This window comes from Catharus ustulatus, chromosome 22, assembly GCF_009819885.2.
Source record: "Catharus ustulatus isolate bCatUst1 chromosome 22, bCatUst1.pri.v2, whole genome shotgun sequence".
Classification (NCBI taxonomy): Eukaryota; Metazoa; Chordata; class Aves; order Passeriformes; family Turdidae; genus Catharus; species Catharus ustulatus.
Genome location: NC_046242.1, coordinates 10,713,488 through 10,729,044, shown reverse-complemented (window position 1 = coordinate 10,729,044; position 15,557 = coordinate 10,713,488). Strand labels below are relative to the sequence as shown.

The 15,557-nt window shown below is 48.9% G+C and overlaps 1 protein-coding gene across 9 annotated transcripts in view; it reads right to left on the bottom strand.

The window, feature by feature from the left end:
- Positions 1–5,022: 5,022 nt before the first annotated feature.
- The window catches only part of TSPOAP1 (TSPO associated protein 1), a 53,994-nt gene continuing 43,459 nt past the window's right edge, over positions 5,023–15,557 (bottom strand). For 8 of the 9 annotated variants that reach the window (XM_033077975.2, XM_033077976.2, XM_042779898.1 and 5 more), the window contains 4 exons: positions 15,119–15,222; positions 13,367–13,438; positions 11,717–11,845; positions 5,023–5,643 (listed from right to left, as the gene is read on the bottom strand). In XM_033077975.2, coding sequence (XP_032933866.1) covers positions 5,428–5,643; positions 11,717–11,845; positions 13,367–13,438; positions 15,119–15,222 — 521 coding nt within the window. In that variant the 3' untranslated portion in view covers positions 5,023–5,427. Of the gene's footprint in view, positions 5,644–8,891; positions 8,947–11,716; positions 11,846–13,366; positions 13,439–15,118; positions 15,223–15,557 lie in introns of all 9 variants that reach the window. The other variant, XM_033077978.1, reaches the window with a different exon arrangement.

Sequence of the window (15,557 nt, the reverse complement as noted above, 5' to 3'; positions counted from 1 at the left end):
TGGCAGAGAAACAAACTCTCCACAAGAGAAAGCGGCTGTACCTGAGCCAGGCTCTCACCTGCGATCCTCCACCTCCTCATCCCCCCCGGCCCCTCCGCGCCCGCTTTTATCTGCCCGGCGTTATCAGCAGGGAACTCCCCATTGGGGCGGCCAGGCCAGTACAGCCCTCACCGCCCACCCCCCTGCCCTGGGGACGCTCTTTTGCTCGCAGCTCGATACACAGCCTGATGCTTCACCGGAGCTTTCCCGGGATTTTTGAAGCTGGAGATGTGACCACTTTGTGGTGGTTTGAGTGTCTAGAGCCCTTCTGGGGGTGTCTTTCAGGGACAAGGTTCCTTCCCCCATGGTGCTCTTCATCCTCTGCCGCTTTTAAAGGTCAAAACAACGCCTTCACATCTACCCCCGCAGACATCTGCAGTGCCCAGCACTCCCCATCCCACCTCCTGATGTGCTCTGCCCCACATCCCCTGGGGGTCCACGAGAGCTGCTCCTCCTGTGCAGAAGGAGGCATTGGGATGATGGCTTGAACCTTCCAGCTACTGGTCTGGAGCATGGGGCAACCCAGGTGGCTCTGACTCCTGCCCAAAATGCTGTTGCACTAGGAGTTCACATGGCAAACATCTCCTCCTGCTGCAGGCCAAAGCCCGTCTCCCAGAGCAAAAGCATCTGATGTACAAATGCTTGCCATGCTGACAGGGCAGAGGGATACTGCTGGATCAATGAGGGATGTGTTTGAGCATGGAGGTGTACAGGGAGGCAGAGGAGCTGCTCCTCAGCTCCTCCTCACTGCACATTGCAATTGTGTTTGCCCTCGTGAATCAAAACTCCTTGGATCAGCAGCACAGACTGAAAGCAACTGAGTTCCTGCCAGAGTTCCTCAGGACTGGTTGAATGAAGGTCTTCACCTGGACTCTGCCCTGCATGGACCCCAGGACCCACAGTAGCTGTGGAATGGTACAGGTGGTGCAGTGCCTCTAGCAGTGACTCTGAAGGTGTGTCCATCCCCAAAGTTGGGATCCACTATCCCCATCCTCATAGCTGCCTCCTTCAAGTGGAGCCATGAACCGATGCTGGTCCTGGTCCTTTAATGTTTTAAAGAAAATCAGCAAAGCAAATTACAAATCTTGCAGTGAGGCCCAGGTGAGGCTGGTCCTGTTTGCAGACTGGTTTTGACAACTTGAAGGAAATCCACCTGAAGCCCAGGAAAAAGCTGGGTTTGGTCAGCCTGAAGGGAAGAAGGCTCTGGAAGCCTTATTCTTGACTTTGACTGTCTCATGGAAGGGCTGCAGGGCAGACAGAGCTGTTCAGAGTGCCCAGGGATGGGACAAGAGGTAATGGCATGTGGTACTGCCAAGAAAATTCCCAACAGATGTAAGAAAACATGCAAGATAGTGAAGTGCTGGGACAGGGCCCAGAGCAGAGGTGGGGCCTGCATCCCTGAGGATAATGCTCCCCTGAATGAGACCCTGAGCAGCCTCCCCTGGCCTTCAAGGTGACTGTGACCCAAGAGACACCGGAGGTGCCTCTAGCCCACCCACCCTTTTCAGCGTGTGAAACAGAAGCAGAGTGCCTGCAGTCCCAGCTTCAGCACCAATCCCACCTCTAGCTCCAGCTCCAGCAACAGAACCAGATCCAGCTGCAGCTCCAGAACCAGCAGTTTGCACAACAGAGACCACAGCACAGCTCTTGGGCAAAGGGCAGAACTCGTGGGTTTGCAAAGCCATGCTCTGAGTCCCTCCCCTACTATGTCAGCATCAGATAGAGGAGGAGGATGAGGATTTTTCAAAGGCTATGGACAGTTAGTGTGTGTCAGTGCTGATAAATGTGTTTCACAATGAGGAACTTAATTCAGTAATCACAGAATGGTTTAGCTTGGGGCAGACCTTACAGACCACCCCATTCCACCTCCTGCCTTAGGTAGGGACACTTTCCATGTCCCAGGCTGCTTCAAGACCAGTCCAATCTGGCCGTGGACATTTCCAGGGCTGGGGCAGCCACAGCTTCTCTGGGCAACCTGTGCCAGGGAGGCCATTTCTTCCTCACAGGGAACAATTCCTTCCCAATATCCCATCTAACCCTGCCCTCTGGCTGTGGGAAAGCATTCCCCCTTGTCCTGTCACTCCACATCCCTGTCCCAAGCCCCTCTCCAGCTCTCCTGGAGCCCCATTAGGCTCTGGAAGGGGCTCTGAACTCTCCCTGGAGCCTTCTCTTCTCCAGGTGAACATCCCCAGCTCTCCCAGCCTGGATCCAGAGCAGAGGGGCTCCAGCCCTGGAGCAGCTCTGGGGCCTTCTCTGGACTCACTCCAGAAGCTCCACATTCTTCTGCTGTTGGCCCCAGGGCTGGAAGGAGCTCTGCAGGTGGATCTCACCTGACCAGGGCTCAGTGGGGCATCAGCCCAGGGCACAGGGGATTTCTGACACACATGGCTGGGGCACATCCATGGCAGAGGTTTGGAGCCAGATGACTGTAATATCCCTCCCAGCCCTGGCCATTCTATGATTCTGTTTTGAGCTTCTCATCCATCAGCACCTCCAAGTCCTTCTCCTCAAGGCAGCTTTCCATCCATCCATCCATCCATCCATCCATCCATCCATCCATCCATCCATCCATCCATCCATCCATCCATCCATCCATCCATCCATCCATCTTCTCCATTCATCTTCTTCCCAGCCTGTACTTAGGCTTGGGATTGCCCCAACTCCATGTAGGACCTTTTACTTGGCCTTGTTAAGTGTCATGAGTTTTGCACAGCTCCACCTCTCCAGCCTTCCATGGATGACCCCATCTCTTCCCTCCAGTGTGTGACCCCAACACACAGGTTGGTGTCACCAGGACATGTGCCCAGGAGCCCCTTTATCACTGGAAAAGATGTTAAACACACTAATTCCTATATCAACCCCTGAGAAACACCACACCAAACTGCTCTCAAAATTATTCTCTGCTTCATAAACCATGGAAGTGGGAGGTTATGAGATGCTTTGTCTCTTGAATGTTTACTTCCCCGGAAAGTGTGACCCTGCTCCCAGATCAGTGTGAATGGGAAAGGCCACAGGCCTGGCTGAGCCTTCTGGTGAGCACCAACACTAGCACCAAATGCTTGCATTGAGAGATCACATGCTGCTTACCTGGAGAATGGAAACAGGAATAAATTGATGCCACCAGCAGCTCCCCCAAGCAGAGAGGTGCCATCCACACCTGGGCTGTGGCACAGTGATTAGAAGCAGAGGATGCAAAGCAGAACATGTGGATTGTATCTTTCTTTTACCTTTTATTTTTTTTATTTTGGTTTATTGTAGCCTTTCAAGTTTAGCTATAACAGCTTGAAGCTGTTAACATAAAATTTTTCTCATAGAGACTTCTCTGAGCTTTGCTGTAAAGTCTGTCTGGTGTTGGGGAACCAGCTGAACTAGGGAGACTTTGCTGCATGATGGGTCTGGGTCTATCACAGCAAAATTTATAGGAGGTAGAGACACAACACACACCTTGTGGTCCCAGGGGCTCAGATGGGCAGGGAGGATGGAAGCACTAGGAGCAAGGGAGCCAAGCAGGCACTGGCTTCACAGGGCCTCTGGCTCTGGGCACACTCCAAAATGTTCCAGCTGCTGCTTTACCTCCTAAAGGTTCTGTTCTTCAGTTTGTCCCCTGAGGAACTGATAAAAGCAATGACAGTTGCTTTCAAAAGACTTAAGAAACTCCAGTTGGTAAATTCAGTTAGAACAGCAACGACTTCCTCCATGGGAGGACAAGCTGAAGATAAAGGTCTGGGTTGCTGATGAGTTTCATCACTGAGGCTGCTCTAGAAGCCATGGAAATTCCAGCAGAGCTGCAGCACTTCATCCTTTCAAAGCCTTTTGTCTGTCCTTGCCCTGACTCCCACCCACCACAGGACATGATGCCTTAGTGCAGTATCATCATCCTCATGGAATATTTCCCTCTAGGGAGCAGCAGCTTTCCAAATAAGTCCTTCCTGTCAGGGAAATCCTGCAAGAATCCCCTAAAAATCCCCGAGTGACTTCTGACACCTTGGCTGGATTCCCAGAGGCTCCAGGTCCAGGACAAAACCCCTGACCCAACATTTGCACACCAGTGGTGCTGGGAGCACGGGGGTCCAGCCCAGGCACTCTGGGCAGCCTCATGCCCACAGCCCTCTCTGGTGTCTTGCATCCCCAGGGCTGCCACCTCAGCCCCTGCCCTCACCTGGCACCTGGGGCATCCACAGCCACGTGTCCCTCTGAGAAGGGGACACAGAAGGTGCAGAACATCCTCAAGGTGCAGGTGGTTGGTATAATTTTCCCACCCCCTAGGAAGAAGCATCACTGAATCTTTGGCTTTTTTAAGGAAAATGCATTTTTGTGAAAATAGACTTTATTATAATAAAATTTGATATTAAATAAAAACATACCATACCACCACCACCACCACTTGTGGCCGCTGTGCTGGCACCACTCACGGAGCTCATGGAACTGCCCTGCTCAGAACAAGGACCCACTGGAACATGCAGAGAAAGAAACACGGAGAGGGACAGAAACCATGACATACAAAACCCTCCGTGTTTGGACAGGGCTGTCTCAACTGCAGAACACTTCATCTCCTACAAAAATAGTGCAAGTTGCCCCGCCCCAGCCCTGCTCTCAAACGCTCTGGCTTGGGAGCAGCTCATGGACACAGCTGAACAGAACCATGGAGAGAGGCAGATGGATAAATAAATAAATAAATAAATAAATAAATAAATAGGTAGATAAATAAAACAGTCAATAAATAAATTGATAAATAAATAATAAGGCGGAGTCCCCAGCCAGTGTGTGGTCAAGGTGAACTAGGCAAGAGCAGCTGACAGCAGCCCACCCCCATGCCGAAGAACCCACCCCTGCCAGGGCATCGCTTCTTGGTGGGGATCCTCGTGCTGGAAGCTGACTGAGGCAGTGTGGGATGCTCTGAGGCACAGCTGCACATATTTACAGGGTTACAGTACAAGTAAGAACTCACTCATCAGCCCAGAGACAGCAAAGGGGAGTCAGGGAAACAGAAAAGTGCAAATTTTCTTTGCAGGAAGTGAAGGAGTTGACATGACCTCCTTTGGAGCACAGAAATACCAGGGTCTGGAGTACAAGGGATCTCTCCTAAGGGGCCAGGGCTTTGCTGGGAAAAGCCAGTTTAGTTAACTTACAGCCAGAATATAATCCTTAAATTAAAATATTTACAGGGAACTGGGGGCTGCATGGAGCAGGACATGCTGGATCCCAGAGCTGAGCCCTCACACCCCAGAGCCACTTTTTCCCCAAGGGTTCTCAGCTCTCACCACCCTCCACAGTTTTCTCTATTCAACACATACTTCTTCCCTATGAAAATAATCTGCTTATTGCAGAGGGCTTCTGAACTCTCAGTCTCTGGGGCTCTGTGGCAGCCTAGATGGAATACACCCCTGGTTAGTTTTTCTTATTGGACCCAAGCTTTTTGAAGAGGTTTTTCCCTTTGAAAAAGAACCCTCTCTTCTTTCTACTCTGCCCAGGTACATCACTGCAGGTGAGGAGGGCCAGTGATGCCTGCTCTGGACACTGCTCGCCTGGGACAAGGCTGGAAAGTGCTGGCGGAGGAGGAGATGGAGAGGAGTCGCTCTGATCAACAGATCCATCTGGATTTAGCTGCGTGGGAAAGAGAGAAAACAAAAGACAAAAACACAAGTTAGAGTTGCTGAAGGAGATCACACCAACATAAACCTCAGCCAGAGAACCTAGCCTTCTCCCCTCTATGCAGGTGCAGTTTCACTTAGGAAGTTTCCAGTGGATTTAAATTTTGTACCTATAACCCAGACCCTTCCATAGCTAAGAATTCCTGAAACTCCAGAACTTTGGGCTAAGAACTGGACAGCACAAAAGACCCACTAAGGACATGGTGAAATATGCTGTTCCACAGTTAAGTGAAGCAGCCCCCGAGAATATGGATGGATACAGGTACTGATGAATCCATGGATGCCTCAGCCATGGAGCCTGCTGAGATCACAGCATACTCTGGGACAGAAGCCAGGACATTAACAAAACTAAGTTTTGTAAGAATGAGTGCTCTGCAAGACCTCTGGAAGATCAAGAAGACTGGCTAAGCCCTGAGGCTTCTCAACAGTGGCCATGGTAGGAAGAAGAACTGGGGTCCTGCAAGGCTGCTTAGCATGCAGGAGATCCAGAGGCAGAAAGCCAAGTCTGGTGCTCTGCAGTGGCACCAATGGAGCAGGACACAGAAAAATCTTGGATCAAGTGGCACACAGGAATGTTCCTGAGCCCCTGAGTATTTAAGACAGTTAAAATTGGGACCCACCAGTCTCAAATAGTGCTGATCCATTTGGAAACGTCTTTTGGAAATCAGAATGTGCTCTAGTCCTGGGCTCAGTTTCCCCTTCAGTCAGTTCCTAGCAGCAGCCTTCTTTCCCTAATCTCCTCTCACTAGGCTTGGGTGTCCAGCCAGTGAAAATTACCAATCTGGCAGGTCAAGCTATCCTAACAGGCTGCAAAGTTCCTCAGGGAAGAGACTCTGGGTTTCTGAAGCCTAGGAGAGCCTTAGTCTCACTGCCTTCTCTTCCACACAGTTTTCACAAAACAGCAGCTTCCAAGCTCCAGTTGTACATCCTGTCATGGCATTACTCGAAACACAAGGTGAGAGTGGCTGGAGCTGTGCCTGGACACTGGAACATCATACCCTCAGCATCCCTCTACCTGGGCCCCACCAAGTCCCTCATAGGTCTGCAGCAGCCACAGCCCCCAGAGGGAATGTGAGATGGTGACAGAGGCAGCAGGGCGCTCTGCCTGAGGTGGAAGGACTCCTGAAGATCAGACTCCAGCCAGGAACTGTGTGAGGATCCCAAGCTGCCCCTGGGCAGGACTGGATGTGCCTGGTCATGGTCTCGCTCTGTGTCCAGGGCAAGCAGCTGAATAAGGCAGAAGCACCACTGCATCCCTCACTCTAGCACAGTCACGCTCATGCCCTGTGGGGACTTGAAACAAAGTCTCCTGAGGTGGAAAAACAGCTCTGCTCTGTAACCCTACTGCTGGTTCAGCACCCATCTCCTTTGGAACCAGGAGCACCCAGTGGCTGTGACCTCTCCTCCCCTCACGGCTGGAAGCTGTGCTGGTCTGGGCTGCTGCAGGAGCGAAGCACTTTTGGCCCAGGATGAGCACAAACCTCTGCTCTGGATCAGACTCAGTACCTCAGTACAGTACTCATAGAGCCAGTCCTGAGTGGGCAGGAGCACAGGGAGCTCTGTCTTGAACTGAATTTGTGACCCCTCACAACTCCACAAAGCTGAGAGTCAACTTCTGCCTCCCAGCAGACACTGAGCTGTGCCAGAGCCATTGGACTCTCCCTTACCTGAACTACAGGACAGAGCTGGAACTCCTCTCTGCCTCTCTATGACAATAACCAATCCCACCACTGACTTTTCTGAGCTCACACTCTGCTCACCTGAAAATGTTGCTTTCCAAGGCACTCCTGCAACACTCCAGGTGTACAGCACTGTGCCCTAACGCCAGCTGCTGCCCAGGACATGCTGCAGGATGTCACATGTGCTGATGGATGGCCCAGGCTGGCCCTTGGAAAAGCTGCACTCTGCTTGCAAGGCCCCCTCCAACCAATGCTGCAGCAGCAGCCGCAACCTCTGTCTATCCTGGCAGCTCCCTTGTGCAAAGAGCAGCACTTGGTGCTCTTAAGTGTTAGGCAGGTCTGAGAAGCCTGGGAATAAACCTGAATAAATCCAGATGAACCATTTGCAGCCAGAAATGAAAGATTTTTGGAGGCAAAGGGAAAAAGAAAGCCAGTCAAGGGCTAACTTAGAGCCCACTCTCTTAGCTGGGAGCAAAAGAAAGAATCCCGAAGTTCTGCTCCAGAAACTATTTATGATTTGTGCAACAAGGAATCCTTGGATAAAAAGCCCAAAAGCACTGGGCTAGCACCAGATGGGGCTCACCAACACTCAGGGAGTGATGTGGGAGGGATGTAAAGGCCCCTGTGCAGCCAGAGCAGTGGAGGCTCTGTCCATGCACCATTGAAAAACACTTTTTGAGTAAAGGTGGAACAGTTTCAAGACAGACCTGAAGTGGCCCCACAAACAATTTCTCCTCTTCTCAGAGGTCTCTGTGTGGCAGGAAAACAACAGAATCAGCTCACAGATTCATGTGGTGAGAGAAAAATCATACTGAAATTGGGGATTCTTCTCTAAGGAAAACAAAGGAAAAATTTCTCTGCCAAAATCTTCACACAAGTTATTAGTGATAAACACAAGAGTGATGTCAGTTTTCAGGGGTTGTCTCAGTTCTCTCTCAGGTGTTACTGATTAATGTAATTTCTGGAAAACAAACATTTGAAACTAAGGAAAAAAAAAGACTGCTTCTGCTGGCCCCCAAAAACAGGGGTCTCACCCACCCAGCCCCAGAACAATTATCCACACAAAGTTGGTTTTAGGGACTAAATGTTACTATTTTCTTAAATAAATGGTGGGCAGGGATTTTTCAGGACTATTCTCGGGAAGGAGTAAAATCCAAAAGAAAAAAAACCCAGGCTGAACAAGAATGCCAAATGATGCTTTGGCTGTTGATGTGAACAGAAGGGCCAAGCTGAATTACAAAGCAAATCCTTCCCAAACCTGAATATCCAGCACAGTCCCATCCTGGTCCCCAAAATCACCAGATAATTGCTCCAACCACCTGCACTCCATGTGCTGAATGGTTTGCCTTTAACACAGAACCCAGGTGGCAGTGAAAAGTCTGACATCAGACCTGAAAGTGGATTTGCCACCACAGCCCCAAACCAGTCTGTCAAACTAAAAGCAAGAAAAGGAGCCAACTCTAGGTGCAGGAGCCTTTGAGGTGCTGGGCTGGGTGGGAGGTTGAAGGTCTCACACACTTACATGGTTGCTCTATGTATCATTCAATCTATCACTGCACTCTTCTCTTCCTCATTCTCTGAAGAAAAGAACCGTCCCGGGTGCGTAACACAGGCAGAAATAAATACATGAAATCAATTAGAATCAAACACTTTCTGAAGGTGCTTTATAATCAGTCTTTGACAGAAACTACATGTAACTGATAGAAAAATATTCCATCAACAGGAACAGTGTTACTGCAGCTGCTCTGAGCTGGTAAGCATGAGTGTTTTGGGCCCTGGCTGTGACCAGAACTTCTTGGATCCTTCTCTTTGTGATGTTTTTGTTTGTCTATTCTCATCGCCAAATGTTGTCAGTCTGTAAGTTCAATTGCTTCACCTTTTCCATTGCCAGCATTTTAAGATTTACCTAGAAATAATTAAAAATTATCCACCTTCCCCAGTTCAATTTGGAAATAAATTGTGCTTATTCTCAGGCCTTTGGTAGGGCAGCAGGGAGAAGGGAAGTGTGAAGAACAGATAAGGTAAGAACATCACATCCAAGAAGTTACAAGTGATTTAAAAATCACTCATGGACAAGCTTCTGTTGCAACTGGAACAAGCTATAACAGAGTCCAAAGCTCTGCCATAGTGCACACATATCCCCCTGAGGTGCCAGGGCTCAAGCTGGGACTGGGAATTTGCAGGAAGCCTGCTCTGCTAACAGCAAAATATACCACCTTCAACAGGGGACAAACATGCCCTTCCTGTTTGGAAGCTGTTTAAACAGGTCTGGATTGCAAAGCACAAGTGGGAGGAGTGCTGGGGGTGCTGAGCCAGAATCCCCTGAACAGGTGGCCAGGAGAAGCAGGGAGGCAGCAGGACAGGAGCCAGGCTGGCATGACACAGAAGCAGCAACAGCACAGTTATGCCTAAGGAGTTCAAACTGATTCCCACTGAAATAAAATTGATTTAAGCATCATTATCTGAATTTTCCAGTCCCCCAATTACAAAGAGCAGCAGAGATCATCTCAGGATCAGAAGAGTACCAGAAGTACCAAACCAAACAGACTGTTGCTCTGTGCACCCCAGAAGTCAGAGCCAGTGTAAGGGGAGGCTCCCTTGGATCTCAGGCACTAGAGACAAATGGAAAGGTTTAAAGGGCAGGCAAGCCTGAAATGTATCTCTTTTATATGGGTTGTTTTTAACACACCTGAAAGGCTCTTCTGTTTAAAAAAAACATCATGAAACAGGGAAAGAGCTTCCAACCTTCAGCATGCAGGGATATGTGGGCCAAAGTGCTGCACAGGGAATCAGTCACCCACTGAACTCAGCAGTAGAGAGCAGAGAGGAAAGTGGGTTTGGCTTTGCAAACCCTTCACACCTCCAAGTGGCAGACAAGGTTACCTGAACGCCCCCTGCTCCCTGGGAGGATCCGGGCTGGGGCTGGAATAGCAAACCCTAGAATCTGAAAAAGGCCCTGCTGATTGATGTCAGAGGGAAGGGGAAGATCTGCCCTAAATTACACTCAGAATTCCACCTTTGTTTTACTGGTTGAGATCTCTTTTGGCACCCTTTGTTTCAACAGATGAGTAATTTGGTAAGAGTAAATGATTTTGAGAGGGAAATTGAAGGAAGAACCCCACTCTGCATCCCTGTTAATCCCCAGGGAGGTTAGACTTGGGTGACCCCAGGACTCTTAAACCCTGTCAATGACAGCTGTGATTCCCCAGCAAGGACCAGTATCCTCAACAGGGAAGTACAAGGGCCCCAGAGAGCTGCTGAGGTCATCAGATGATCCAACAAACTGCCTATTATTTGAGCCAGGCTGCTCTGCCTGAGAAGGCATCAAGGCTGGAGTGCAAATCCTGTACCCACAAAGCCTGGAATGCCTGGAAGCAAGGGATGGGGCTGAGGTGAAGGTAGACGAGGTAGTATTTGAAAATAGAGATGGATACAGAGAACAGGAAGATTTGAGCATGAAAACACACCAAGAAATACTGCAGAGAGCAGGAAAGCTGGGATGGCACCAGCAGGGAGCTCAACAGAGCAGGATTCAGGGTGACCTGAATGGATGGCTCAAAGCCAACCTGCTCTGACTCATGTGGGTCTGGCACCACATGGCAGTGCCAACAACCTCCCAAGAAGGACTGAAGGTTGAGCCCCTGCGAGCTGGGACCAAGCTGGGTCCCTCCTGCCTCCCACTCCACAGTGAGGCAGCACAGGAGGTCCAAGAATGACAAAGGGGCTGCTATACTTTTAGCCTCAGCCCCTGACATGACCCCAATCTCCCACTAAAGCCTTTATTCCAAGAGTCTCAGCAACACAATGCATGGGGTTAATTTAACCTTTGAATCCCTTGTTTCTGGGGGACACTGTAGGATCCATTCCCCAGATCTGTTTAGTAAACTCCTCAGTATGTTTTGAATTTATCTAGAAGCAACTCAGCCTGGATTAAGATATATCTAACTTGGGGTGGATGGAAGAACATTGGTGTTTGGGTTTTACTAATTCCAGAACTCTTTGGCAGGGATATAATCATATTTAAGGAATTTCATGTGCCTGGGGAGCTGGTTGAACTTTTCTTTCAGTACGATTTTCCCACTGACTTTTCAGTGGATCTGAACCATTTGCTGGTGGGATTTGAATGCTCCCTGCTCATCTGACCACACTGAAGCCCAAGCAGATGTTGTTTTGTGCCCTTTTCTGCACTACAAGTAAGTCTTTGGGAAGTGCTCCCAGCACTCCCTTGGGATGAACGGGCTGCATGCAGTAAGTTCAGTGATCCCAGGGGTGTTGCATGCCATGCAATGCCCAGGCTCCAGACACATCCCAGCTTGGATGGCAGTGCCATGCAATGACACATCTCACCTGGCTCTCAGCACTCAGCAGAGAAGCTTCTTTATCTTTTGAGTGGAATTCCTTGGCCATGTCTCCATCCAAAGGGACAGCTTCCAGGAAGTTGGATGGGACAAGCCCTCTCTGTTGGTTCAGCTCTCCCTGCAAAATCAACATTCAATTCTCGTATCAGCTTTCCTGGAGAAATAAATAACAACTTGAGGTGCAGTGCCCTGCAGAGAAGGTTGGGCTGTGGGCTGAGACAAGTCCAGAACACATCCACACAGGGAAGATCCTCAGAAAATTCCGTACCTCATGCTCTTGCTTAATTGTGGAACAATTCAGAGCTCATAAACACAGAAGAGAGTAAAGGAAGAAGAGATGACAGTAAGTTGTGACAAAGGTGATTCCTACAACCTCAAAATCTCCATATGACTGTGCCACAGGTGCCCTAGAGGCCTTTGATTTTCCCCTGGTATTTACTGATGTCTTTTAAGAATGAGGCAGTACTGGTACAATGTCCCGTAGGCACTGCATCCATGATCACAGGGGCTCAGAGCTACAGTACTGTATTCCTACAAATATGTATCCAATTCAACAGAAGGCGACTGGGAGAGACAAAGCCCATCCCAGCAATGCTGTTTGTCAATATAAATGCAATAACAATATAAACAATAACAATATAAAAGGACGATATCTTATAATATAAAAGGATCAAACAAAACATTCCCACTGATGCCCTCAGACTTAATCTGGAGCTCAACCTCATGTCTGATGTGTGAAGGCACACTGCTTCCCATGCAGCAAGAGGTGGATGATCCAAGGGCCAAGGCTCAAGTTTGGCACACAGCTGGAGGGCAGGCACAGCCCCAGGAATGTGTCTGCTTACTTGGATCACCATTCCAGCCTCTGGCCCAAGGGTCCGAGTGCCTGGTGAAATGTTAGCTCTCAGCAGGTGCTGGTTCAGCTTGTGTGTGCAAGGAAAAAACCAGGCAAGGCTTTGGGAAACCTGCAGGCAACTGATGCCAAAAAATAAGCTCAGAACCACTGGGACATTTAAAGGTCACAGAGATGCCCCCAGGGCTGGAGCCCCTCTGCTCTGGAGCCAGGCTGGGATACCTTGGAGTGTTCACCTGGAGGAGAAGAGGCTCAAAGGGAGACCTCAGAGCCCCTTACAATGCCTAAAGGAGCTCCAGGAAAGCTGGAGAGCACTTTGCACAAGGGACAGAGAGACAGGACAAGGGACAATGAGCCTTCCCACTGCCAGAGGGCAGGGTTAGATGGGATATTGGGAAGGAATTGTTCCCTGTGAGGGTGAAGAGGCCCTGCCACAGGGTGCCCAGAGAAACTATGGCTGCCCCTGGATCCCTGGCAGTGTCCAAGGCCAGGCTGGACAGGCCTTGGAGCACCCTGGTATAGTGGAAGGTGCCCCTGCCCATGACAGGGGGTGGAACAGGATGAGCTTTAAGGTCCCTTCCCCAAACAATTCCAAGATTCTGTAATATTGGATTTACAGCAGAAGGAATGAGCATCAGAAACTGACTGCCCTGCACTAAGTAGAGAGGGGTTTATTTTTTTCCCAAAAGCAGGATGCTTTGTTCCCTGATTTCTGCTTCCCTGCCACACCATGATCTCCAACAATTGCCAGTGCAATCACAGGACCTTCCCAAGCCCTGCACTTACATAGTAGAATCCATCATCATCCATGGACCCAAAGACAGTGATAACATCCCCGGCACTGAAGGTCAGTTCAGCCTGCAAAGAGACAGAGAACAGAGGTCACAGGAGAAGCACTGCCTGGAATTTCTCATCAGGAACACAGGCCCCCCTTCACTTCTTGCCCAGTCTCACTCCAGGGGAGGGAGCCCACTGTGTTTAGCCTTGCAGGACCAAGATGCAGGAGGGAAACTGAAGTGGGTAACTCTGGAATTCACTGCTAGGGAAGCATTACATAAATTAAGAAAAGAGCAAAGCCCATTTTTAAACCAAATTTAATAAGGTTTCAAAATAGTACCTACCTCCTGCTCTGGAAAGGTGCACTGAGGACAAGCTCAGCAATCACCTTTAATTTCTTGAAAGATATTTACAAATCCTGCTCCCTTGGATGAGCCTGTTCTGTATGCAGCACTCAGGGATCAGCCACTAGCAGTAATGCATACAAACAGGGAAATTTAACCTGGACACAGAACAAGAACACAGCACACAGTGACCCTTCACTGTCACACCCTCTCTTCTGTCAGACACCCCAGCACAAGCTCCATGGGGCGCAAGGGTACAGACAAAGGTGTCACCAGTCTTTTTTAATGGAAAAAGCTGCCCAGTGAAAGTTCCAAACAGGTCGAGTCCCACTCAAGATACTCTGGCACTTCACAAGTCAGCTGGAAGGGATTTACTTCCAATATATTTACCATATTATATCCTTAGTCCTCAATTTAATCTCTTGAGGCTGCAGGTCACTCCTGTGGGGCGTGTCCCACAGAACTCCACCAGTTTGTTTCCATAATTTGAGCTCTTGTCCAAAAAAGTTCTACAAGAGCATATCACTGCAAAGAGTACAGTCATCTCCTTGATGATAAAGGTTCAAAAGTGTTCAGTGGCTGGATACATGCTCACATTGTGTCTCTCCCAAGATATTCCACCATCCCTAAAACACTCAGCTGCATCTCTCTGGGCAGGAGAGGCAGCTTGGGAAGCAAGCATTTCCCGAACTGCTCCCTCTGCTGGCCAGACAGTCCTTTGCGGATGAAGGGAAAGGATATGAATCCCTTATAATCCTGTGTTTATATTTGCTCAGTGCTAGCACAGCTAACACAGCTTGAAGGAACAGAGAACAGAGAATGTGCTCATCACTTTTTGCAGAAAGGATTCTGAATTGCCATCTTTCTACCTGGAACAGACTTATCCACAAAACTACTGTTGGGATTGTGTCCTTCCCTGTTTAGATTATATCCCTTCCTATTCCTGGACGTGTTCAATGCCAGGTTGGAAGGCGCTTGGAGCAATCTGGTCTAGTGGAAGGTGTCGCTGCTCATGGCAGGGGGGTGGGATGAGATGGGCTTTAAGACCTTTTCCAACCCAACCCATTCCACGATCCTATGATTCTATATATAGGAATTGCTTGAAAACAAGAATTTTGCAAACTAGTCCATTAAACTGGAGCTAAATCTTTTTGCTTGAACAAAGACCTACACAGATACTTAACACAGAAGTCATGCTCAAATTAGGTGTCAAAAGTGCTTTCAAACCCTTAAACAGGTTTTTCCTTTTCCCACCCCAGATCTGCTCAGTCTTGTCTGATCGCTAAAGGATGCAATGAATACTCGCACAGTTTCACTAAGACTATGCTGGGATCAAAGTGCTGAGTGTTCTGGGAGAGAAGGAAAAAAGGGATAAGAAGAAGAAACCTCTGGAAAGAGGGGAGCAGCTGGTGGTTACCTCCACATCTGTGTTTGGAGAACTCTCCTTAGGGTTGTAGTCAAAGGCAGCCACCATCCTGCGAGGAGTCAGCAGCTCTGCTTCAATGTCTTTATCTTTCTGCCCTGCAGGAGAAAAAGAAAATATTCTTAGACGGAAATACTAGGACAAAATTCCAAATCACAGCAACTTCATCATTCTTGTAGTGGTCTGAGCAAAAGGAATATGGGGGGATACTGAATGGAGAGAGACCTTAGGGGCATTAGGAGGCCATTGCTTTGAAACACTAAAATTAAGATTTTAGTTAAACTTAAATAATTGATTGATCGTCTGTCATCTCATGTTTGCTCAGCTGTGCTTACAATGGGAAAAGACAAAACTGGTAAGCAGGCCTGAAGAAGCACGAACAATCGCAACCAGAAACCCATTCTTTGAAAAATTGGAATATCCCCAGAAATCA